Source organism: Mobula hypostoma, chromosome 15, assembly GCF_963921235.1.
Source record: "Mobula hypostoma chromosome 15, sMobHyp1.1, whole genome shotgun sequence".
Classification (NCBI taxonomy): Eukaryota; Metazoa; Chordata; class Chondrichthyes; order Myliobatiformes; family Myliobatidae; genus Mobula; species Mobula hypostoma.
Window position 1 is genome coordinate 58,951,487 of NC_086111.1, and position 27,426 is coordinate 58,978,912.

Below are 27,426 nucleotides of genomic sequence, written 5' to 3' on the forward strand. Positions count from 1 at the left end.
AAAGGCACATTTCTCACACTGAATAGAAGACAATGAAGCAGCTGTAGTTCTGAAATTGTGTCCAGTGAAGACAGTTTTGTTCGTACTGTACTTGCTGTAGTTGAACCCCTTGTTTCTTTGTTAGACAAAGAAGCCTGAATTTGAGATGATCTTTTTGAGCAACTATCATGCATTTTTTCCATATCTCAGTATTTTTTGATGCATCTTTGGGAATCCAGGAAACAATGAACACTTAAGGTTCCTCACGCCGGGATTAAAATTACATAGTACAAAGCTGGTTTCGAATGACAAAGAAGTACCGATTATCATGCTTCGTATGTTGAATAGGCTCTGTAAACTCGAGACGGTGTTAAAAAGTCTGTTGACTAAAATTGAAATTTGCTGAATTTCTTGTCATAAGTTTTTGATCTCAGGAAGCTTAATGAAAATACAAGCTACAGATCTGACTTCTGTAAATATTGGTGTTGTGAAGAATGAAACTCCAAGATCTGTGGAAGAATATTGAACTACTTTGTGAATATAAATGCTTCTGAGATCCTAATACTGAATCCTAAGCAGTGATTTTATTGTGAGTTACTTAAAGGCAATTTTGTGAAATTAGAAACAAATCAACAGGCAACTTGTAAAATGTTAAAATTCAAAGCCTTCTGCTTGGATTACTGGCAGTTCTTGTGTCTACAACCAATCCATGGATTTTATAAAAGGTAGGACATACATTATATTGTAGCATCATGATTGTTGTGTATACCAAAGTAAATGCTGAATGTCTTGGTGTTATTCTTTTCTTGCTTTTTAAGCTTGATGGAATTAATTTACTGAGTTTCCACATCTAGAAAAAATTGCCATCTTTGGGGAAAAGTAGCAAGTGTCAGGTTAGGTAGAAAGAACTTTATACATTTTAATGTTGGAATGAATTTAGTTTGATTTTCTAGTAAGGTTTTTGCACATAAGCATTTTGTTTTGGGTTGCAGTTCAACAGAAGGTGTATAAATTATATTAGTATATTGCGATATGGACATGTGTAACGAAATTTGCTAAGTAATAATAAAAACTTAATTGAATGTCTGGATCGCCAACAGGGGAGCGTTACTATTCATCTGGCAAGCAGATCTCTTAAAGAACGACTTTAGTGTTTGTGAATTTCCAATGAGGTTCATTGTTGCCAGCTGCTGTTGTAGTCATTTGCATCGTAGTTACGGTGGGGGGGGGGGTGAGAAAACACTGGATAATTTCAGTGCATACAGCTTTCTTAAAGAACTGTCTTTTGTGATTAAGATTCGGGGGAGAATGAGGGAGTATTAATAGATTCTAAAATGGCAAGTGTGCAAAAGTAAGAAAGAGAAGATTAAGCTTGGTTTTTTTAAAAGCGTTTTGTGGGTTCCAAGGTGAAAATCACAGTTTCCCTTAAATATTTTGAAAGTTGCAACATCCAGGAGGAAAGAATTGTCCCAAATTTCTTTTGCTACTCCTAATTAGTTGCTATCAGAATACTTCTCATTCCCACCATCAGTTCAACTTCGCCCAGCAAACTGACATGATGAGTGACCAACACAATTCAGTGGAATTGTATATGCTGTTATGGTCAGTACCTATAGAATACAATGTCTAAGGTGCTCCCTGTAATTGGAAGTTTTGGAACTTACCATAGTAATCATTTGTTCATGGTGAGATCAAACCATCACCACTCTGAATATGGCAAATTTTCTGTTGTGTACTTAATATTTCAGTAGTATTTGTAAAATATTATAAATATATTGTCTGATTAAGCATTCTTGTTCACTTAAATAATTCATTACAGGTTATGTGTAAAAATACGAGAATAGCATGTGTCATCATGCCACCTCCTCATACGTGGTGGGACACATACAAAGAGCATATAGGGTAGATAAAAATCAATGAGCAACAGCTTGGCTGTTTCAGTCATTCCACAAAATGAGTCCGTTTGAAAGGCATTTCAAAGTTACTGAACTGAAGCCAGCTGATTCAGTACTGTGGAAAAATCATAGGTACATGTATACAGCTAGTCATAAACATGAGAAATTCTGGACGTGCTGGAAATCCGAAGCAACACAAGCAAGACGGTGGAGGAGCTCAGTGGGTTAGGCAGCATCTATGGAAGTGAATAAGCAGTCAACATTTCAGGCAGAGATCTTTCTTCAGGGCTGGAAAGGAAGGGGGAAGATGACAGAATAAAAAGGTGGGGCAGGAAGGGAAGAAGGATAGCTAGAAGGTGATAGGCAAAGTCAGGTGGCTAGGGAAGGTAAAGAAATGGAGGGGAAAGAATCTGATAGGATTGGAGAGTAGACCATAGGAGAAAGAAAAGGAGGAGGGGACCCGGGGGAAGTGATAGGCAGGTGAGAAGAGATAGGGGGCCAGAGTGGGAATAAGAAAAAGGGGAGAGGGGGAAGGGGGGAAGATTTACCAGAAGGAGAAATCAATATTCACGACATCAGGTTGGAAGCAACGCAGACAGAATATAAGCTGTTGCTCCTCCTCCCTGAGGGTGGCCTCATGGTGGCACAAGAGGAGGCCACAGACTGACATGTCAAAATGGGAATGAACTAAAATGTTTGGCCACTGGGAAGTTCTACTTTTGGCAGATCGAGCGGAAGTCCTCTTTGAAGCAGTACTCAGATTTATGATGGGTCTCATTGGGAGCACCGGACACAATACATGACCCCAGCGGATTCACAGGTAAAGTGCCGCCTCCCCTGGAAGATCTGTATGGGGCCATGAATGGAGGTGAAGGAGGAGGTGGATGGGCAGGTGTAGTACTTTGGCTGCTTCCAGGGATAAGTACCAGGAGGGAGATTAGTCAAGAGGGACAAATGGACAGGGGAATCACAGAGGGAGCGATCCGTGCGGAAAGTGGAGGGGAAGGGAGAGGTAACGATATGATTGGTGGTAGGATTCCTTTGGAGATGGTAGAGGAATATAATATGTTGGATGTGGAGTTTATGGGGTGGTAGTTCAGGATGAGAGGAACTATATTGCTGTTAAGGTGGAAGGAAGATGGGGTGAGCGTAGATGTTCAGGAAATGGAGGAGATGCGGGGGGTGAGGGCACCATCAATGGAGGAGGAAGGGGGCCTAAGACTTTTGCACAGTACTGTAGTGATTTTTTTGTATTGCACTGTACTGCTGCAAAAAATCATGATATCTGTGAGTGATTCTGATTCTGATATGGATCTCTATTGTGGACTGAGAGTGGGAAGGGGGAGGAAGAGGGAATCATGGTCGGGAAGAGGGCAGGGAACTGGAAGCACTAGAGAGACGTTCTGTAATGATCAGTAAACTAATTGTTTGGAATCAAATGGCCTTGCCTGGTGTCTCAGGGCTGGGTGTGTCCGCACCTGAGCCACCGTCCACCCTGGCACTCCTCCTTTTCCATCTGTCTCACACTCCACCCACAGTGCTCCACCCTCCCCATTTCCAACATCCTTTGTTCCAGCCAGATTTACAAACTCGCTCACCGCTCCATGTTGACAAATACGGTACTGTGCAAAAGTATCTGACACCGTAGCTATATATATGTGCCTAAGACTTTTGCATAGTACTGTATCCAACTAAGGGCTTGTACTGGAGAAAAGATAACTCCTGTGCGACTGACATTAGTAACAGTGAAATAAAACAAGCCATATGTGGTAAAACAAAAGGTCAGCATTGTGTGGTCGTGATTGGCTGAGACAAATTCAACTTGATTGAAGATCCAGTCACTATTTGCAATCTACATCACCTGCAATAGAGTCAACGGAAAGCAAATTAAGAAAGGTACTGTACTGGATTATGTCACAGCATTGGAAAACTCAACTCAAATATCAAGGGTAAAATAGTGTTAAATGACAAAGCCCATCTAGTCCTAATACCATCCATGATAAAGTAGCCAGTGAGCTAAATCACATGGAGGGTGAAGGTTGAGGGAAGCCCATGGACAACACCAGTGGTCCCAGTAGCCAAGAAGGCCATGTAGCCTTGCATATCACAATGCAGAGCACTCCACAACCAACAACTCACCAACCATGTTGTTCTGGGTTGTTCCTTGTACTCATGCTTGGATCTCCTCAAATCAAATCTCAGAATGAGTATGCAGGACAAATAGCTAAGACAAATTGAAGGCTCTTCATATAAAAAGGTTTGATGTTTCACTCCTGGACAAGCAGTCCTGGCGAGGGACTACAAATGTAATCAAAAGTGGGTACTTGGCAAAATTGAGGACAGGAATGGACCACTCTCCTAAACAGTGGAAATTGTCACCGATGTCATCTGGAGAAGACACATTCGTCAGTTGAGTACAGCAAAGTCAATTTTTATAGAGGGTCTGGTGCTGTCAGAACCAGAGTCAACTCCTACAATCACCACGGAGGAGGCCCCTGAATCTTTCACAGTCACAGGTCTCAGCTGCCAAGCAGAGTGACTTCCCACTTCCCACTCCCCCCCCCACCCTTATTGTCAGGAAGGATGTTATCGCACAAGAGAAAGAGATCCTTCGTAGCAATTAAATCTTTAGGCCTGAGTGGGACAATTTAAAATTTATTATGCTGTGGAAGTCTGTATCTTAGCTGTATTATATAGAATACTGTGTATATAGTTGAAATGCATTCTATATTGAGTTTATAGCTAAGCAGGGAGGAGTGTTGTGTTTTTAATATTTCAATTATATTTGAGTGATATTGTATGTATATATTGTTTGATTAAGCATTTTTGTTTGTTTAAATAATTCATTATGGGTTACGTATATGTGAAAGTACATGAATGACACATGTCATCATACCTCCATGTTATTTGTGTGCATCTTGCTAAAAGTATAAACTAAGAATGTACACAAGTTATCCCAGTTCCGTGTCTTTCCTTCAATTAGTTTTTGCTTTGGATTTACAAAACATAAAGTTTTCCAGTGGCGTACCCTTTCCATTGCTAATTGTTGTTCTTCCCTCTCACCAACTCTCTAATAATTTTCTCGTCCATTTCTTCAAAAGGTAATGATAATCCTGATAGCTGTTTTCTTTCTAAAGAAAATAAGGAACATAAGAAATAGGAGCAAAAGAAGGCCAAAGGCCCTTGCAAATTCAATACAAATTTTGTAAGATCATAGCTATCAGATCTTTGATCTTGCCTAAATGTTTTGCATAACTTTCTATCATTCATCTTGCCTAAAAAAATTTGAATCTATTGAATTCTAATAATTGCTTTGACATTAATCCAGATTCAATAAACATATAGGAAAAAGCTGAGCTGCATTGGGTTTACCTGATAACATCCAAATTTAATAGAAATTAGCATGAAATCTGTGATAACCTTGGATTAGAACTCTATTGCACATATAATTGTACCATTTAGAAGGAAGTATTATTGCCACCAGCTGCCTTCAGTGCTCGGTGTTTTCTTGGATTGTTGGTCCAGGAATCTGGAGAGATACTAAGGCCAAATGAGCTTTTAGAAACTAAATCACCTATTTACGTTATTTTAAAATATGATTGCACCTGATGCTAATGCTACATTGTATCCCTCTACAAAATATTATTAAGTAAGATTTTAAGATATAACAAGCCACTGAAGTAATTTTATCAAGAATTCATTCATACAGTATAATTTGTGCAGGTAGACCTACGAATGAGATGTAAGGAATTTTTATGTACCTCTTCCCTCTGACATGATTATTAAAGGTGATCATTGGAGTGGAGAGTGGGTTACTCCACGGAGTAGCTTCTGTCTGTCTGTGAGTCCCTTCTTGACAGTGCTTTCATCCTCTCCAGGCTCTACTTCATCATTCTCTGGCACAAGGTCTCCTTGCTGTTCATCCGATGTTACTTGCTTCTGTCCTTAGTTTGCAAGATTGTGTGCTGTGTAGCCCAAGATATAGACATTTTTCAGCAAAGAAAGAAAATCACTTTGAAGTGTCTAATCATATTCTTGACTATTACTGTGGGATATGCATGGCTACCACCGGATTCATGCTCAGCTGCTGTGATTGAAGAGAGCATTGGTATGAGCAGTCATGAGGTAGAGGGTAATACTTATTCCCAAGAATTCTGTGGTGAAACTTCCATGACGGGAGTCTTTCAAGTTTCTAAGTTATTGGAGCAACCTGCATTGAGATCTAAAGCTACTCAGTTTGATATTTCAATGGCAGTAGTGTATAGATTTAGCAGTAAGAAAAGCAGCAAACGAATTCAGTATGTTCCTAGTGCTGTGTAGACTGTACCATGACTTTCATAGATTTAAGGTCAATATTATTGTCATATGGACAGCAAAAGATGCAATGCAAATATAGTCCCTAGAAAAATTATTCACCCCCTTGGAAGTTTTCATGTTTGATTGTTTTACAAAATTGAACCACAGTGGATTTAATTTGACTTTTTTTGACATTGATTGACAGAAAATAGTCTTTCATGTCAAAGTGAAACAAAGTTCTACAAGTTAGTCTAAATTTATTACAGTTATTAAATACAAAATAATTGATTGCATAATTACTCACGCCCTTCAAGTCAGTATTTAGTAAGTGCACCTTTGGCAGCAATTGCAGCCTTCAGTCTGTGTGGATAGGTTTCTGTTAGCTTTGCACATCTGGACACTGCCATTTTCCCCCATTCTTCTTTACAAAACTGCTCAAGCTTTGTCAGATTGTATGGTGATCGTGAGTCAACAGCCCTTTTCAAGTCCAGCAACAAATTCTCAATTGGATTGAGGTCTGGACTCTGACTTGGTCATTTCAGAGCATTAACTTTGTTGTTTTTAAGCCTTTCCTGTATAGCTTTGGCTTTATGCTTGGGCTCATTGTCTTGCTGGAAAACAAACCTTCTCCCAAGTCACAGATTTCTTGCAGACTGCATCAGGTCTTCTTCCAGGGTTTCCCTGTATTTTGCTGCATTAATTTTACTCTCTACCTTCACAAGCCTTCCAGGACTTGCTGCAGTGAAGCATCCCCACAGCATGATGCAGCCACCTCAATTTTGGTTTCATCATGCCATGGAACCTTCTTCCAGCTAACTTTAGAATTTCCTACATGCCTTCTGGCAAATTCAAGCTGAGATTTCATGTAAGTTTTTTTCAACAGTGGCTTTCTCTTTGCCACTCTCCCATAAAGCTGCGACTGGTGAAGCATCGGGGCAATAGTTGTATGCGCAGTCTCTCCCATTTCACCACTGAAACTTATAACTCCTTCAGAGTTGTCATAGCTCTCTTGGGTGCCTCCCTCACTAATCCCTTCTTGCATAGTCACTCAGTTTTTGAGGACGGTTGGCTCGAGGCAGATTTACAGCTGTGCCATATTCTTTCTGTTTCTTGATGATTGACTTAACTGTACTCCAAGGGATATTCAGTGAATTGGAAATTTTCTTGTATCCATCTCCTGACCTGTGCTTTTCAATAAGCTTTTTGCAGAGTTGCTTGGAGTGTTCTTTTGCCTTTATGGTGTAGTTTTTGCCAGTATACTGACTCACCAGCTGTTGGGCCTTCCAGATACAGGTGTATTTTTACGACAGTCAGTTGAAACACCTTGAATGCACACAGGTTTCCAAAAACAGATCTCCATTTAATCAATTATAGAACATATAGAATAGTACAGCACAGTACAGGCCCTTCGGCCTACAATGTTATGCTGACCCTCAAACCCTACCTCCCATATAACCCCCCACCTTAAATTCCTCCATATAACTGTCTAGTAGTCTCTTAAACTTCACAAGTGTATCTGCATCCACCACTGACTCAGGCAGTGCATTCCACACACCAACCACTCTCTGAGTGAAAAACCTTCCTCTAATATCCCCCTTGAACTTCCCACCCCTTACCTTAAAGCCATGTCCTCTTGTATTGAGCAGTGGTGCCCTGGGGAAGAGGCGCTGGCTATCCACTCTATCTATTCCTCTTAATATCTTGTATACCTCTATCATGTCTCCGCTCATCCTCCTTCTCTTCAAAGAGTAAAGCCCTAGCTTCCTTAATCTCTGATCATAATGCATACTCTCTAAACCAGGCAGCATCCTGGTAAATCTCCTCTGTACCCTTTCCAATGCTTCCACATCCTTCCTATAGTGAGGCGACCAGAACTGGACACAGTACTCCAAGTGTGGCCTAACCAGAGTTTTATAAATCTGCATCATTACCTCGCGACTCTTAAACTCTATCCCTCGACTTATGAAAGCTAACACCCCATAAGCTTTCTTAACTACCCTATCTACCTGTGAGGCAACTTTCAGGGATCTGTGGACATGTACCCCCAGATCCCTCTGCTCCTCCACACTACCAAGTATCCTGCCATTTACTTTGTACTGTGCCTTGGAGTTTTTCCTTCCAAAGTGTACCACCTCACACTTCCCCGGGTTGAACTCCATCTGCCACTTCTCAGTCCACTTCTGCATCCTATCAATGTCTCTCTGCAATCTTTGACAATCCTGTACACTATCTACAACACCACCAACCTTTGTATTGTCTGCAAACTTGCCAACCCACCCTTCTACCCCCACATTCAGGTTGTTAATAAAAATCAAAAAAAGTAGAGAACCCAGAACCGATCCTTGTGGGACACCACTTAGTCAGAACCCTCCAATCCGAATGTACTCCCTCCACCACAACCCTCTGCCTTCTGCAGGCAAGCCAATTCTGAATCCACCTTGCCAAACTTCCCTGGATCCCATGCCTTCTGACTTTCTGAATAAGCCTACTGTGTGGAACCTTGTCAAATGCCTTACTACAATCCATATAGATCACATCCACTGCACTACCCTCATCTATATGCCTGGTCACCTCCTCAAAGAACTCTATCAGGCTTGTTAGACACGATCTGCCCTTCACAAAGCCATGGTGATTGTCCCTGATCAGACCATGATTCTCTAAATGCCCATAGATCCTACCTCTAAGAATCTTTTCCAACAGCTTTCCCACCACAGACGTAAGGCTCACTGGTCTATAATTACCCGGACTATCCCTACTACCTTTTTTGAACAAGGGGACAACATTTGCCTCCCTCCAATCCTCCAGTACCATTCCCGTAGACAACGAGGACATAAAGATCCTAGCCAGAGGCTCAGCAATCTCTTCCCTCGCCTCGTGGAGCAGCCTGGGGAATATTCCGTCAGGCCTCGGGGACTTATGCATCCTAATGTATTTTAACAACTCCAACACCTCTTCTCCCTTAATATCAACATGCTCCAGAACATCAACCTCACTCATATTGTCCTCACCGTCATCAAGTTCCTTCTCATTGGTGAATACCGAGGAGAAGTATTCATTGAGGACCTTGCTCACTTCCACAGCCTCCAGGCACATCTTCCCACCTTTATCTCTAATCGGTCCTACCTTCACTCCTGTCATCCTTTTGTTCTTCACAGAATTAAAGAATGCCTTGGAGTTTTCCTTTATCCTACTCGTCAAGGCCTTCTCATGCCCTCTTCTTGCTCTCCTCAGCCCCTTCTTAAGCTCCTTTCTTGCTACCCTATATTCCTCAATAGACCCATCTGATCCTTGCTTCCTAATCCTCATGTATGCTGCCTTCTTCCACCTGACTAGATTTTCCACCTCACTTGTCACCTATGGTTCCTTCAGCCTACCATTCTTTATCTTCCTCACCGGGACAAATTTATCCCTAACATCCTGCAAGAGATCCCTAAACATCGACCACATGTCCATAGTACATTTCCCTGCAAAAACATCATCCCAATTCTCACCCGCAAGTTCCAGCCTTATAGCCTCATAATTTGTCCTTCCCCAATTAAAAATTTTCCTGTCCTCTCTGATTCTGTCCTTTTCCATGATAATTATAAAGGCCAGGGAGCGGTGGTCGCTGTCCCCCAGATGCTCACCCACTGAGAGATCTGTGACCTGACCTGGTTGGTTACCTAATACTAGATCTAGTATGGTATTCCCCCTCATCAGCCTGTCAACATCCTGACGAAGGGTCTCGGCCTGAAACGTCGACTGCACCTCTTCCTACAGATGCTGCCTGGCCTGCTGCGTTCACCAGCAACTTTGATGTGTGTTGCTTGAATTTCCAGCATCTGCAGAATTCCTGTTTGTGACAGGAATCTGTCCTGGACACACTTAACAAACTCCGCCCCGTCCAAACCCTTGGAACTAATCAGGTGCGAATCAATATTAGGGAAGTTAATGTCACCCATGATAACAACCCTGCTATTTTTGCACCCTTCCAAAATCTGCCTCCCAATCTGCTCCTCGGTATGTCTGCTGCTACCAAGAGGTCTATAGAATACTCCCAATAGAGTAACTGCTGTTATGTGACTTCTAAAAGCAATTGGCTGCATCAGTGATGATTTGGTGTGTCATATTAAAGGGGTGAGTACTTATGCCATCAATTATTTTGTGTTTTATGCCTGTAATTAATTTAGATCACTTTATAGAGATCTGTTTTTACTTTGACACGAAAGAGTCTTTTATTGTTGATCAGTGTCACAGTGTCACAATCCATTGTGATTCCAAGGGTAGTGAATACTTTTTATAGGCACTGTAACTGAGGTTAAGAAAGATCAGCTGTACTAATGTGTACACTGTACAGAAATTTAATTGTTCCAATTTTGCAATTGTCACGACTTAATCTGCAAAATTTCTGGTGCAGTTTATTCTGGATAAAAATGGAATTTTGTGTGATTGTCTTGTAAAAATCAGACGCTGGGTGAGGGTTAAAAGTCTAGTCAACATCTTTTTGAAAATAACTTAGTTTCCAAGCTTAGTGTACTTTACTTATGCTGTTTACATTAGTTTTCCCATAACCAAACTTGAAGGGTAGCTTTCTCAAACAACTGAAGTATTTTTTGTTTTGTGTGTTCTCATCCCTGTTGAGAATTATCAGAATCATATTTATTATCACTGACTTGGGAAATTTGTTGTTGTGTGGCAGCAGTAGAGTGGAAAGACATTAAATTACTGTAAATTACGAAAATAAATAGTTCAACAATGGAATAACAAAATAGAATAACAAAAATGTCCCTATCTTTAATTCTGTTTGTAGTTGATTATTGTGTTTATAAATATTGTCAAATTTGTTATACTGTGAGTACTGACACAATTTATTTCAAGTTTTTTTTTCGCTGAATTTCTTCTGGCAGCTAATTGAAAGATAATAAATATTGCTTGTCATATTTAATGTTTTAATAGTTTATGATTTTAACAGATAAATCCCTCCCTATCTTTTGCTGTAGATGTTCAATAAGTCATGTTGTTTCTTAGGCAACAGTTTTGACAGCAACCGTTCCTTTTGATAGGTTGTGACTGTTGTGAACAATAGCGGCACACATTTTACTTGTGTCCTGACACGAGAATAAAAGATCCTTGTACAGGAGTAATATGAGACAAGTTTTAATCACAAAGGATTTGTGTTTGACAATACTGAATTTGAAGGATTGTTTCTGTATTCATTGCATTCAACAACTTTACTTGGATATAAAATCTAATGTCATAACTGGAAATGAAGCAGGAAATGAGTTTCTAATTACATATTGTAAGGTACAAATTTAGTATTAAGATTCTATGCTTTCAAAAGTAGTGACTTAGCTTGTGTGTGGAATGAAATAGTTAAGAAGCAAATTGTCAACTTGCTGATGATATAGATAAATTAAACCAATGGTGTATGTTGAATTGAAATGCCCCAAAAAGTGTATTCTTTACAAAATTTAGTGTGCTAACTCAATGTTTGGGCTGTGCTTAGGTTTATTCTTGGGTTTACACCACACATGTCAACCAGAAATGTTGCTAAGTGCTAGAACATCCCAAGAATGGGAGATCAAAAGCATTTCATGATTTTTAAAAATTGTTTATGTGGACATGGTAATTCTTGTTGTCTTCAACTTAATTGGAAAAAGAAATGATGAAAGTGTGCAGGAAAACTTCAAATATCCAAGGCATATTCTTGGAAAATGTTGAAATTTTGCTATGAAAATAACATATGCAGGTCAATTTTATATACTTTTTATATTTTTGCAGTTTTTAAAATGCTTTACTGTAAGAAAACATGAAATTATATTGAGAATTTAATCATCACTTCCCCAAAATTTAACCTCTGTGATATTTGCATCTTAATGCAGTGCATCAGTTGAACCTAATGCTTTGCAGTGTCAGATCATGATCAGGGATCATTTACTGCAGTTGTCCATAAGGAGATAGATGCTGCAGTTTTCTCTCACATTTCAAGGATGTATGAGTTAGAGTTAGTAAATTTTTGGCATGCTACGTTGGCACTAGAAGCATGGTAATGCTTGCAGGCTGCTCCCAGAACAATCCTTGGATTGTGTTCGTCGTTAACATTAACGATGCATTTCACTGTATGTTTGTACATGTAACAAATAAAGCTAAAGCTAATCTTTATAAGTTTCATTAAGGGCCACACTATCTTTTTATAACTTATAGAACATAGAACATAGAATAGTACAGCACAGTACAGGCCCTTCGGCCCACAATGTTGTGCCGGCCCTCAAATCCTGCCTCCCATATAACCCCGCCACCTTAAATTCCTCCATATACCTGTCTAGTAGTCTCTTAAACTTCACTAATGTACCTGCCTCCACCACTGACTCAGGCAGTGCATTCCACACACCAACCACTCTCTGAGTAAAAAACCTTCCTCTAATATCCCCCTTGAACTTCCCTTACCTTAAAGCCATGTCCTCTTGTATTGAGCAGTGGTGCCCTGTGGCCTCAGGTTCACATATATTAATGAGTAGATGATTCAACTCCAACCTTTCATGATATTAACAGGATTGCTGTTGAAGTTGCTGATCACACTAACTCTATCTGTGACATACTACATGCAATAGCTGGTTAAATCTGCCCAATATTAAAGGCAGAATACAGTATTTGGGCTTTATTTCTAGATACTTGTCCGGACCAAAACTTCACATCTAAACTCATATAGAAACACATAGAGCATATTTACTTATATTATCAAACATGACATTGAGGGAACCCAAGTGAAAAATGAAGAATTATGCAGCTTGAGGTAGACACCGCCCCCTGCTAATTGAGACTGAGAGAAAGTTGAAGGCTAGTCTGCATTGTATATTTGCAAATTCTTTTGAGCTTAGAATCAGTACTAAAATGTATTGCAAACGTTTTTGGCAGTATCTGACATGGCCTCGCCTTAGACAAATGACATAGCTGTGAGAAGAAAGACATGGTTTCATTGGATGGTAATTACAGAAGACAGAGTAGAGTTACCAGAGCTGTTGGGGGTGGGGGGGGGGAGGGGCTGAGAGTCAGAGAACAAGAAAAAATATTTTGTTTTAATATGGACATTTATAAGAACTGTAAAGACAAAGGTATGAAAATGAACTGTTTTACATGATCCTTTTGTTGGCTAGAAGAAGGAAAATCAAGAACAGGGAAACTGGCATTTTAGTTACAAAAGTTGCATTGTTTGGTGACTGAATTGTGTACTTATGTAGCCAAAACATAATTAATATGAATGGAAAAATCATAGAGTGGTAAGCTGACATTAACAGTATAAGAAGAAATGAAATGCTGTAAGCCAAACATAGTATTTAAAAATGCTACATGACCTCTTGGGTATTTCCAATATTTTCTGATTTTATGCATTTTTCTGCACTGCTCACTTACTCTAATCTATGCCCTCTGAACTTGTGGCAATGTGACAGCTAAGATTTAACCACTTTCACAACCTTCACGTTCAATTGATCATTTTCCAGCATTCCCAGGAGTACCAACTTGATGCCATTTGCAAGTGCATCTTGCTTCTCTGTTCAGCATTCCTTGGAAATCATTAACTTGCTGATATTTTCGCCATAAGTATCCCATATTGTTCCCATTGGATTTTCATGTGCAAGCACATGTATCCAACTTTCCTGTATCTTTTGGTCCTAAGCATTTTTTACAGTTGTAACGGTAATACACATGTATTTCTTCCATATTGCTGTATTGACTATAGAGAGGCCATATAGAATGTTGCCATTTAGAAGGTCGCCTTTCAGACCTCAGTATGAATCTGAGATTGTGGTTAAAAGTCGATTTCATTCTTCTTACCACTCCCACTCTATTTAATTGTCTTTAGTTTTCCATGCACTGTATGCAAAGAATAATAACTGATTTTTTCATTGAGGCTCTTTACAGCTTTTCAACAACTTTGGGTAAAATCTCTGCAATTTACTAAGCTATCTGCTTCTTTAATTGTTGCATTACCAAACTCTTTTGAATATGTTCTCATCCTTTTTTGTCATTTAACCTCCTGAGTTCTCCACCTTGTCACAGACTCTACCATTTTTGTTCTTTCCTCTTCTTCACTTTCCACTGAATCTCAATGTATATTTTTGATGGAAGTCATCAAAGTTAAATGTTCCAAAAGCTCAATACAGTAATTCTATATAAAGATAAGGGGGTAGGCAGAAAGGAAACATTAAGCTGTTTAAATAGTTCCTGTATAAAGAGGAAAAGTTATATTATCTAAACTCCACTTTGGACCAACTTTTGTGAGAATGGTTGTTGAGGTTGCAATGATGTGTTTGAAGTGTCATGCTGAGGTTTTGTTTCGAGAGACATTGACAAGAAGGCTGAGAAGTGTTGTGGCTGTTACTGTGTCTGTGCACAACTACATATAAAATGAAAGTACACACGCGGGAGATGGCTTTAATTGGTGTTTTTACATTGTAGTGCGAGAGAGAGAGAAAAAGAAAGAAACAAAACAATCTGTGTGTATAGACAACAGCGCATGCCCAGACAACAGATTAATATGTAGTGCTGGGGGGGGGGGGGGAGGATCATTTCTCTAAAAGAAATAGATCTAAGTAGATCTATATAGTACACTTCCTGCCCCTTTAGATTAATGCAACATAAAGCTGTAAGTATACAAAACATTCAATTTTCTTTTCATAAACCCACATTCCAAATAAACAATTACAGTCCATAACTAACTTCACAGTTCTAAATGTTCAGTATTTTGGGTGGTGCTCTCTTTCTTTCAGGATAGCGCCTCTGGACTTGTGGAGTGGTATCAGGTTTGGCAGGTGTCTTGTCAATGATAACATTCTTGCCATGTCTCTGGACCTGTTGAGTGGCATTGGGTTTGGTACGTGCCTTGTCTAAGACAACATTTTTGGTTTCCTATGTCACGTTGCTGTCAGTGACATGATCATCACTTGGAGGTAAGTCTGGTGACTCTAATGTGTCTGTCTTGTTGGGGCAATCAACTCAGGTGTGTTTTTCGGTTGAGCAGCCAGTATCAGGTCCACATGATGTCTCCATGTCTGATCTCCAACATCCACTGTGCATGTTAGTGGTCCAGTTCTTGTAGCTCTCCTATTGGATGTCCACTTGTCTTTTTGGTAATCTTGTGTGAGGATTTCCTGTCCAATCTTGAAGCTCCTTGCTGCTTCACTTGGCGACTGACTGAACTGTTTATTCTGTACTTTCCTCTGGAGGTCTGGTTTCAGGAGGTTTATGCGAGATCTCAGACTCCTGCTCATGAACAGCATTGCAGATGTTTGATTTGTCGTCACATGAACAGAGTTCCTTTACGCAGAAAGGAAGTTTGCCACTTTGTGCGGTGGAGAAATGTCCTCCTTGTTTATTGCTTTAATGGACTTCTTGAAGGTTGGGATAAACCTGTCAGCTAACCCATTCGTTGCTGGGTGGTGAGGAGCTGACTTGAAATGTCTGATGCCCTTTTTCTTCATGAACAGTTGAAATTCTTCTGACGTGTATTATGGTCCATTGTCATTCACAATTCGTTCTGGTAAGCCATTCCTGGCAAAGATGGTCCTCAGGGCAGAGGCAACCTTTGCTGAGGTGGTTGTATAACCTCTGGCCACTTCGAATGAGCATTCACAACAATCAGGAATATGGAGTTCATGAATGGGCCAGCAAAATCAATGTATACTCTTTGTCATGGTGAAGACGGGTACTCCCACAGGTATAACACTGCCTGTGGAGCTGCATTTAGAGCTTTTTGGCATCCCGAACAGGTTTTGGCCAAGCCTTCGATCTGTTTATCTATTTTCTTCTCAAACACCTTATTAGCATTAAGCAGCTGTGCTAGTGCCTGGTAAGTACTATTGTGTGGACTACCATTGCCTGTGGATCTCACACTGAGAGCTTTGATTGAATGCCAGTATAGTTGGATTTTTCTCAACCATTCACATCTGAAAAGTGCCTGACCTCCACTTTTCAATGCATAAAGCTCTAACTGTTGTGTTTGGCCTCCATTTGTCACCTTCACTTTCAATTTGCCTTTGGGGGACACTTTTTTGCCTGTGTTGGTCTTTAGCATCCCTAAGTTGTTTCTAATGGTATCTTAGAAAACTGTCTGTTGTAGTCAATTTCTGGAATCATGGACAAAGCTGTATCTAGCTCCATTTTTAGTTTTACACTGGACATATCTATTGTGCTATGTCCTCTATGTTGTCTGATTCTGTTTTACATTTAGTAACTTTATTCATTTGCTTAGTTTTTTGCTTAATGTTTGAGATTTTTCACTTGATTGTGCTTTTTGTCTGCCTTGCACACTCTCTCTGTGTGACCTTGTCTGTGACACTTCCTGCAGATTTTTTCTTTGAACCAACAGTCATTTGCATCATGGGAGGATTTGCCACATCGATAAATTATTTGGCTTTTTGCACCATTCAGGGACATTTTGTGCATTTCATATTCTAACCTTCTTTTCCATAGTTCTGCTGCATCCTTTGCCGCAGTCTCCAATGGTACTGCAATGGTCAATGCCTGTTCTAAGGTTAGCTCTCTTTTTGATAATAGTTTGTTTTGATTGTTTTGACTACGCATGCACATACAAACCTGTCCTTTAATGCATCAGAAAGTCCATCTCTGAAGTCACAGTAACAGGAAAGTTTGCACAGTTCTGCAATGTATTCAGAAAGGCTTTCATCTTTTGACAGGTTTCTTTTGTAAAATCTAGATCTCTCAGCTATTACCAGCTCAAGTGACTTTGTAAAATTGTAACAATTTCGTCAAATGTCTTGGTTGCTGGCTTTTCAGGGGTTACTAGGTTGTGTAAGAAACTGTACGTTCTTGGGCCCCTTAAGCCACGAAGTGTAGGGGCTTTCTTTCGTTCATCCACGTTGTTAATGTTATTAAACAGTTCAACCCTCTTGATATACAACTCCCAGCCTTCATTAGCACTATCAAATTCATCAGCTTTCCTGACTGAAGCCATCGCCACATTATTTTCACTTCAGATATCCCACCCTGCAAAAACTCATTTCAGGGAGGTAGCACCATCAATTTGCGGGAGACTCCCGGAACTTCCGGGAGAGGTGGGATGTCTGCAATAGAGTAGCTGCTTAGCAGCTAGCCAGCTAGTTTAAATAACATTAGCTATGCTAATGAGTGAATGACACCTGTTAAACTCACCTCAACATGTCTTTTACAGTCTTAACCCACCGTGGGCAATAGAAAAGTCACTGTTGCAAACAGTGCAGCGAGCAACACTGTCATTATTTTTGACCCCTATTAGTAGGGTTACCAACTTTCTCAATCCCAAATAAGGGACAAAAGTAGCAGTCAAATACAGGACACTTGTGTTTACCCCGAGAAAGACTATCATGACCATGAAGCCTTGTGCGGGTACCAGTGTGCACATGCGTGTACATGCCGATTTTTTTTCCTACAAATCGGTTTTGGCTTAATCTTCCCAATTCTGTTAAGTGAAACTACACTGTACATACATTATTTCTACTTTTTATAGGCTGTGTATTTATCATATCATTCCTGCTTTTACTATATGTTAGTGTTATTTTAGGTTTTATGTGTTATTTGGTAGGTTATTTTTTGGGTCTGGGAACGCTGAAAAAATTTTCCCATATAAATTAATGGTAATTGCTTCTTCGCTTTACGCCATTTCAGTTTATGAACGTTTTCATAGGAACGCTCTACCTTAGCGGGGGTAATACGGGACAAGAGCGGTCCCGTATGGGACAAACCAATTTAGCCCAATATACGGGATGTCCCGGCTAACACGGGACAGTTGGCAACCCTACCTATTAGGCAGGGGTACACTTTAGTGTAGTCTGGGGTGACGTACGTTTTATATTTTCTTTTTTTGGAACACTCTGCCATGGCGTGCTCTCTCGCGCTCTCGCTTGCTCTCTCTCTCTCGCTCTTGTGCTCAAAAAAAACGATTTCCAGGATATTGTATATAACTTTCGGGCGTCAGGGAGCCACTATCAATATGTGGGAGACTCCTGGAACTTCCGGGAGAGGTGGAACACCTGTCACTTTAAATTCAATGAGTCTTTCACTGCTACTCTGCACTGTACTCATGTGTTTATTATCAACTGTGACGGCTGCCTTGTGCTGTTTCATCCCGTAACTGTCAGTGCAGTTGGTTCTGACATTCAGGTTCATACTCGTCGCCAATTTGTTGTGTCTGTGCACAACTGTATTTATATTAAATGAAAGCATGTAGGTGGGAGATAGCGTTAATTAGTGTATTCACATTGCAGCAAGAGAGAGAGCACAATGTGCATACGTAGACAACAGCACATGTGAAGACAACAGATCAATGTGTAGTTCTAAGCGGAGAATCATTGCTCTAAAAGAAATAGATCCATACATTACAGTTGTATTTTACTATTCTCTGTAGTCTTGGTAGCTTAAAGATGTAGAGCATTTGTATGCTTCTGCAGGATGTGGGAGAACTAGGAAACTTTCAGTGTACCTAAGTACTACCTATGGAAGATGTATCTAGCTGCAGTTCCTGATTAATCGTAGTGAGTGGATGGAGTTACAGTCTGATGCGTACATGTGCAGGTAGTTGGTTGACTACCAGGAAAGATAGAAGGGATAGGCAGAAAGTGCAGTATTCCACTCTGCTCATTCCCCTCAGTAACAAGTTTCTTATTTTCATAAGCGTTGTGGGGAAGGTGGTGGAGAGGTGGGGAGGGATGACCTTTCAGAGGAAAGCAGTTTAGTTTTCTGTTCCGAGCAACACACACAAAATACTGGAGGCCAGGCAGCATCTAGGGAAAGAGTACAGTCGAAGTTTCAGGCCAAAACCCTTCGGTAGGACCTGCATTGTACTCTACTTGTAAGTCCTTCCACGTTCCTCACTGAGCCAAAATTGATACCCTGGCTTGGTGAGTGATTATAGTGAGTGAAGGATCATGTGGAAACATGAGGTCACAGAGCTGGCTCATGTCAGAAATACCAGCTGTGAGCTCTCAAAGCTTTTCTGAATTTATCCCACTGGGCCCCATGGTAGTGCAGAGGGTGTTCTTTGTGTCAAGACAGGACTTTTATCTCCACTTTGGTTAGACTTCACTTAGAGAGTATTGTGCACATTTCTGGTCATCACTTTATAGGAATGATGTATAAGGACAAAAAGAGAGAGACTTGATTTTACTAATAACGGAGGACTTGTAAAAGGATTGGATGGGCTGGTTTTAATCTCACCAGAATGGAGGAGGCTGAGAGTTGACTTTATCAAGGTTTGTAAAATAGATGGTCAATTTATCCTAGAGCAGGAGAGTCTAAAACTAGAAGGCACAGGTTTAAGATGAGAGGGGAGATCCAAGCGTTAGGTTTTCACACCAGGCATGATGAGTATCTGGAAACTGTTGCCAGAGGAGGTGGTGGAGGCAGATACAGTTCTTGTTGAATGTTATAAAGGCATTTAGAGTGATACTTGGATAGGAAAAGCATATAACGTTAAAGGCCTAATGCAGGCAAATAAGATAAGCATACCCAGTATCAGGGTTGATATGGATGAAGTGAGCTGAAAGAGCCTGGTTCTATGAAACACTTATGTGCAGATTCAGTGAGGACAATTATACAAAGTTGAACCAAGATGAGAACAATTTGCTATGTCTGAATTCATTTCCAAGATCAATGGTAGGTAGTTTATGTTTTTAATGATACCATTTTTACATTGGGATGTCCATTAAGTGGTAATCAGCAGTATCTTTTCCTGTGCTTGATTGGGTATTATTGGACTTCATGGATAAGAGTTCCTTTGGCCATTCTTCCTCAAAATAAAACTCTGCCTCCATTTCTAGGTCATGATGCAAGAGACCTGGATGCTGTTGGAAATCAATGATTCTATGAGTATGGTCCTCATCAGGCTGTTGTTTGATGGATTCATTTTAGATACCAGTCCTTCTGAGGACTAGTAAGGTGATCCAGGTTGAATGAGCCTTTATCACATCCTAATCTTACTCCTTTGATTAATACCAGGTGGCCTTCCTAGTTTTATTATTATTGTTGTTGTATTTTCTATCAACTGTTTTGAAGCAACGAGGCTAATTCAGAGATTGTTCTCAAGATTTCATGTTAATGAATTTTAAATGCCACCCATGTCTCAACATATTCTAAAGTGTATTTTATTATTTCTCAAATTATCTCAAATAACTACTTTTAAAAAGGATTTTCCCACTTATTATGACAGATTTGCTACAGTCTAAATGGCAAATAAATGTTTCCCAAAATTTTGAATGCCATTTATTCTGACTCGTTTTGAATTCTGCATGAAAAGGCAAAGCCATTCAAGAAAACAGTGGGCAGTGACAGGTGCACAACCTGACAATCAAAGAAATATTGCATTATGTCTGCTGAAAATAATAGCATTTTCTCTCAAAATCATTTTAAAAGGGGAAATATAGCTTATGATGAAGGGTCTCGGCCCGAAACATCCACTGTACTCTTTTCCATAGATGCTGCCTGGCCTGCTAGGTACTTCCAGCATTTTGTGTGCGTTGCTTGGATTTCTAGCATCTGCAGATTTTCTCTTGTTTGTTATTTTAACTTTAATCATTTTGAGTTGCATGTTGTACTTGAAATTCAGTAATTGTATTTGTGACATTTGGTGTCATTAATTTACAAGGTGAAAGAAATGTTATTTTAATTTCATAGTCATAGTCATACTTTATTGATCCTGGGGGAAATTGGTTTTCGTTACAGTTGCACCATAAATAATTAAATAGTAATACAACCATAAATAATTAAATAGTAATATGTAAATTATGCCAGGAAATAGGTCCAGGACCAGCCTATTGGCTCAGGGTGTCTGACCCTCCAAGGGAGGAGTTGTAAAGTTTGATGACCACAGGTAGGAATGACTTCCTATGACGCTCTGTGTTGCATCTCGGTGGAATGAGTCTCTGGCTGAATGTACTCGTGTGCCCAACTATTACATTATGTAGTGAATGGGAGACATTGTCCAAGGTGGCATGCTACTTGGAAGCATCCTCTTTTCAGACACCACCGTCAGAGAGTCCAGTTCCATCCCCACAACATCACTGGCCTTACGAATGAGTTTGTTGATTCTGTTGGTGTCTGCTACCCTCAGCCTGCTGCCCCAACACACAACAGCAAACATGATAGCACTGGCCACCACAGACTCATAGAACATCCTCAGCATCGTCCGACAGATGTTAAAGAAATTTGCATTTCTCTCCTGAACTGAGATAACCAAGTAAAATTTACTTTTAACAATAAGGTGACATAATTTCGTTTCACTTAATGCATTTAAAACTGTATAAAGTGAATTCCAGATAATTGGGACATATCAGAACCAGTACATTTTGGTCCAATTAATCAGCTGCCCCAGTTAGCTAAAGATTCATGGAATTAGTTTAAAAAAAGATGAACTACTGTTGAACTGAATAAAAAATTACATATTTAAATGAAATGCAGAACAAATTAGAGCACTACCAATATTACTACAGTGGACTGTGAAGTCAAGAGTCCATCTTATACAAGGGTCCGTTTAAGAATCTGATAACAGTGGGATAGAAGCTAACATTGAGCCTGGTTGTTGTGCTTTCAGGCTTTTGTATCTTCTGCCCAGTCGGAGAGAGGAGAAGAGAGAATGTCTGAGGTAGATGTGGTTGTTGATTATGCTGGCTGCTTTATTCAGGCAGTGAGAAGTATAGACGGAGCCCATAGAGGGGAGGCTGGTTGCTGTGAAATGCTGAGCTATATCTACAGCTTGCTGCAATTTCTTGTGGTCATGTGCAGACAGTTGCCATACCAAATTGTTATGCATCTAGACAGAATGCTTACTATGGTGCATTGATAAAGATTGGTGAGGGTCAATAGGGACATGTCAAATTTCTTTAGCTTCCTGAGAAGGTAGAGGCATTGGTGAGCTTTGTTGGCCATGGCATCAATGTGGTTAGACCAGGATAGCTATTGATAATGTCCATGACTAGGAGCTTTGAAGCTCTCAAACTCACCACCATTGATGTAGACAGGAGCATTTGCACCACCCCAACCCTCCCTCCCCCTGCCCTTTCTGAAATAAATGACCAGCTCTCTTGTCGATGTTGAAGGGGAAAATAATAAATTAATATATTTCTTTCAGATTTGTTTTAATGTGTCTAAATAATTCTTCAGTTTATCATAGTTTATTTATTTATTTTAAATTAGACATTGGACTTTAGAAAAATGTAAATAGAGATTCATGGCTTTGACAGGAGGTACAGCTGGCTGCAGAACTTTACCCTCTCTTAAAGGCTGTTGGATCATTCTTAGCCAGAACCTCAGCAGTGTATCTGCTCTGAGCTTTCTAAATATCTTCCAGTTGTGTAATTCTAAACACCTCCAAGGAGAACAGCTTTGCTTTTGTTTTCAGTTACAGAAAGTGAATAATTGTTGAACTCTGGTTTTAAGTAATGAATCTGTCTGCACTTTCTAAAATCTCTTGAAATCATAACTTATGCTCAGAAGTTGCTGCATCACACTACTCATCAGTGTAGCTAGTATTTTGTAAAAGTGAGTTTGACTTGCTTATTTGCTGAATTTGTTTGAATTCTTTAAGGCCTTAAGGGTTCACAAGAGTAATGTAAGTAATGTTTGGTGCATGGACTTTCAAAAAAGTATTTAATGAAGTACTACATATTAAACTTGGGAAAAATCACATAAAGTTAAAAAGGCAATGGCTCAGTGGTTATGAAATTGCCTGAGGATCAGAGACCAGAAGGTGTTTTTGAAAAGATGTTCTTGTTTTCCCCAGACTGAATAGAGTTGTTGCCTTGGGCAGCTGGAAAGAGTAATTTTATGGTACTTGATAAAGCTGATCACACTTTTATCTCTCCTCCTCAGCTTTTATCATAAAATAACTTTTCTACTATCACTTTCTTTGTTGTGAAATTGGCATATTTAGTGAGGATAGTTAATAAATATTCAATATGCTGACATGCTCTCAGCCTCCATAAAAGATTGAGTTTTTGATTCCTAAAGTTAAAATGCAATAGAATTTCCTGGAAATTGTAGGCTGGTGAGCCTTGCATCACTGGGGAAGTGGTAGATACCTATAAGTAACAACATTTAAAAGACATTAAGGCAGGCACATGGTAGGATATAGGCATATGGGATTAGGGAAATTATTCAACAAAATTCTGAGGGATAGGATGTATTTGCATATAGACTTGTTCAGGACAGTCAATGGGCCTTTTCCAGGAGAGGCCACATCAAAGTCTGATTGAGTTTTTTGAGGAGGTGACAAAGATAATAGATGACGGGAAGGCAGTGGATATTGTACAAAAAAAGTTTAGTGAAGTATTCAACAAGGTCCCACATGCTAGGCTGATCCTGAACATTATGGGACATAAGATACATGGAAACTTGGTAGATTGGATTCAAAATTGGCTTGGACATGGAAGACAGAAAAATGTTGAGAAGCTGTGTAATTCTAACTGGAGGACAGTGACCTGTGGTGTTCAATAAGGATCAATTCTGCAACCTTCCTTTGTGATTATATAAATGATTTGGATGAAAATATAAGAACATAAGAAATAGGAGCAGGAATAAGCCATCTGGCCTGTCTAACCTGCTCTGCTGTTCAAGAAGATCATGGCTGATCTGGCCACTGTCTCATCTCCACCTACCTGCCTTTTCCCCATAACCCTTAATTCCCCTTCTATGCAAAAATCTATCCAATCTTGTGTTAAACATATTTACTCAGGTAGCCTCCACTGCTTCACTGGGCGGAGAATTCCACATTCACCACTCTCAGAGAAAAGCAGTTCCTCCTCATCTACTCCTAAATCTATTCCCCTGAATCTTGAGGCCATGTCCCGTAGTTCTAGTCTCACCCACCAGTGGAAACAACTTTCCTGCCTCTATCTTATCTATCCTTTTCATAATTTTATGTTTCTATAAGATCTCCTCTCAGTCTCTTGAATTCCAGCAAGTACAGTCCCAGGTGACTCAATCTCTGCTTATAGTCTAACCCCCTCATCTCTGGAATTAACCTGCTGAACGTCCTCTGCTCCACCTGCAAAGTCAGTCTGTCCTTCTTCAGGTTAGGAGACCAGAACTGCTCGCAGTACTCCAGGTGCAGCCTTACCAGTTCCCTGTACAGTTGCAGCATAACCTCCCTGCTCTTAAATTCAATCCCTCTAGCAATGAAAGCCAACATTCTTGATAGCCTGCTGCATCTGCAAACCAACCTTTTGTGATTCATGCACAAAAGTCCCTCTGCACAGCAGCATGCTGCAACTTTTTACCATTTCAATAATAATCTGCTCTTCCATTTTTCCTTCCAAAGTGGATGACCTCACATTTACCAACTTTGTACTCCATCTGCCAGACCCTTGCCCACGCACTTAACCTATCTATATCTCTCTACAGACTCTCTGTATCTTCTGTACAATTTGCTTTTCCACTCAATTTAGTATCATCAGCAAACTTAGATACACTGCATTCAGTCCCCTCTTCCAGATCATTAATGTATATCATGAACAGCTGCGGGCGCAGCACCAACCCCTGCGGCACATCGCTCACCACTGATTGCCAACCACAGTAACACCCATGTATCTAACTCTCTGCTTTCTATTAGTTAACCAATCCTCTATCCATGCTATACGTCACCCTCAACTCTATGCATAGAGATTTTATGCAGCACCTTATTGAATGCCTTCTGAAATCCAAGTAAATAATGTCAATCTGTTCCCGTCTATCCACTGAGGATTATTTGAGGATATAACAAAAATATTGTTGGAGTCATTGGGAACTTTTCAGACAATACAACCATTGATGGGATTGTGGTTAGTGACAGAGGTTACCAGGGGCTTCAGTGGGACATAGACCAGTTGGGCATCATGGTGGCATAGTGGTTAGCTTGATGCTATTACAGCACAGGGTGTCAGGATTTGGAGTTCAATTCCCGTGCTGTCTGTAAGATATTTGTATGTCCTTCCCGCAAGTGTAGTGGTTTCCTCTGGGTGCTCTGGTTCCCTGCACGTTCCAGAGATGTACTGTACTAGCTGGTAGGTTAATTGGTCATTGTAAATTGTCTGGTGGGCTGTTCTGTAATGTACCTAAATAAAATAAATAAATAAATATGCTCAGGGAAAGTTTAATTTTGGTAAGTTTGAGATGTTACATTTTGGGAAGCTTAAAGCAAGAGGAAAACATACAGTAAATGGCGGGATCTTTAGGAGCACTGGTGTATGGAACAGCCAATAAGTAGCAACACAAGTACGTAGGGTGGCAAAGACGGTGCATGGCACACTTGTCTTCATTAGTCAAGATACTGAGTATAATAGTCAGAAGGTCATGCTGCAGCTATATACAACGGGTTAAGACATATTTGGCATATTGGGTACAGCTCTCTACTCCACATTACAGGAGAGGTGCAGAGGTTCTTGAGTGAGTATAGATTACTCTGTAATCCAAGAAATTAGCTGGATTATTCAGTATTAGATAGAAGGAGAGGTTGGACAAATTTGCATCATTTTCTCCGGAGTGTCATAAGCTAAAGGTGAACCTGGTGGAAGAGTGATAACAATTGTAAGAACCCTAGATGGGGTAGATGTTATCTTTTTCCCAGGATGGAAAAGTGAAATACTAGAGCACATAGCTTTAAAGTGTGAGGTGGAAAGTTTAAAGGAGATTTATGAGCTCAGCTTTTTTACACAGAATGGTGTGTGCTTGGAATGCACTGCTAGGAAAAATGGTAGAAGCAGATACAATAGCAACATTTAAGAAGCGTTTAGACAGGCACGTGAGAAGGTAGAGAATGGTTGGGCATGGGCAGGAGTGATTAGTTTGAATTGGTGTTTTAGTGGGCACATACATTGTGGGCCAAATGGCCTATTCATATGCTGTACTGTTCTATGTTCTAACCTTAATAAGCTCTAAATAGCTTTAGAAGTACCAGGAATTCAAAACCGTTTTAAATAGAAAGAATAAGTATTTTCAGTTTTATTTTGGAAATTTTGCAACTCCTCTAGGCCTTCTGAAGAATGTGCTTTGAAAATTAATACTCTAGAATTTTGCCTAATCCAGTCCTTGTTTTAAGTATTATTGGCTAAGTTTTCCTCAAAGAATAGCCGAACAAAATGCTTCTCGATTTAGATACAGTATTTAATTTGATGTAAAATTTGCAGTACAAAAGTTTTCATTTCTGGAGTTCTGAATTTTATAATTTTCAAGCGGTGACTTCACTGAATAAACCATTTTAAAAACCACACTTTGTAGTTTCTTGCCAAATGTTTAACAGGGAAGATACACAGATCTATTCATCACTAATTCCATATGAAATGTTTTATTATACTAGACAAGTTTAAAAAAATCTTAGCAGACAGCGGAGAGCTTAAGCAGCCCATACCAGATGATTTGGGGTGTGTTGTTGATTACTTGCTGTCTTCTGGTAAGTAATATTCAGGGGCCCAACCAATCTTATCCAGTGCTGAACTCGACTGTCAAATCACATAGGGTTGTTTAGACTTTTACCTTACTTGGTAATTGTGAGCATCATACGTCTTAGTTATTCTTTTTCTTTCAACAATCAACAAAATATTTATCAGGCAAACACAGCAATGTTGGAAAGTACAGTGGCAAACAAAATCTTGGAAAAATATTAACAACGTTCTCTTGAGGTTTAAATAAGTTGAGATGGAAATTGTTAAATGCCTGTGAGTCATTTACTGCCTGCTGGCAGCACCAGGAAATAATTTTCTTGCTTTTGAAAGCTGCCTTTTACTCTGCTGCAACTGTAAAACTCCATGATCTGAAGAAATAAAATGACCAAATTGGCAATTCCAGAAACATGTGGAATCTAATGTGGAAATACTGTATCTCTGTGCGGACGATCAGGTATGACATGCTTTACGTTTATTTATTTACTGGGGCAGAATTGTATGTATATTCAATAATTTGAAGACTTTCAAAAGTTTTTTTCCTCTCAAAATAAGTTGGTAGTCTAAAACATCAGGTGGAAATCTAAAATATAAGGCATTATACATAGTGTAAGCAATGATATTTGAAGATTAATTACTTCAGTTTTGATTGAAAAGTTTTTAAGAGGATGCAGATACACTGTTGGTACCAGATTTTACGAGTAAATGATAGTGGCTGTAAGTAGGACAGTAGATATTTATAAGTTTAAATGCCAAAAGTATTCAAAACTTCTACAGTCAAAGACAGAAGTTCTGAATTTCCTAAGATTGCCCAGCATTTAAACAACTGAGTCAGTTCTTGAATCCTCCAAAACCCAGTGCAAGATCGACAGCTCCAT

General features: G+C 39.7%; 1 protein-coding gene across 4 annotated transcripts in view; it reads left to right on the forward strand.

Annotated features, from left to right (window-relative positions):
- Nucleotides 1-27,426, forward strand: part of iqsec1b (IQ motif and Sec7 domain ArfGEF 1b) — a 518,432-nt gene that overhangs the window by 311,362 nt on the left and 179,644 nt on the right. Inside the window, exon 1 of one of the 4 annotated variants that reach the window (XM_063068135.1) lies at nucleotides 26,253-27,005. The exons of the other annotated variants lie outside the window; for them this stretch is intronic. Coding sequence (XP_062924205.1) covers nucleotides 26,959-27,005 — 47 coding nt within the window. The 5' untranslated portion in view covers nucleotides 26,253-26,958. Of the gene's footprint in view, nucleotides 1-26,252; nucleotides 27,006-27,426 lie in introns of those variants that run through there. 4 annotated transcript variants of the gene reach the window in all.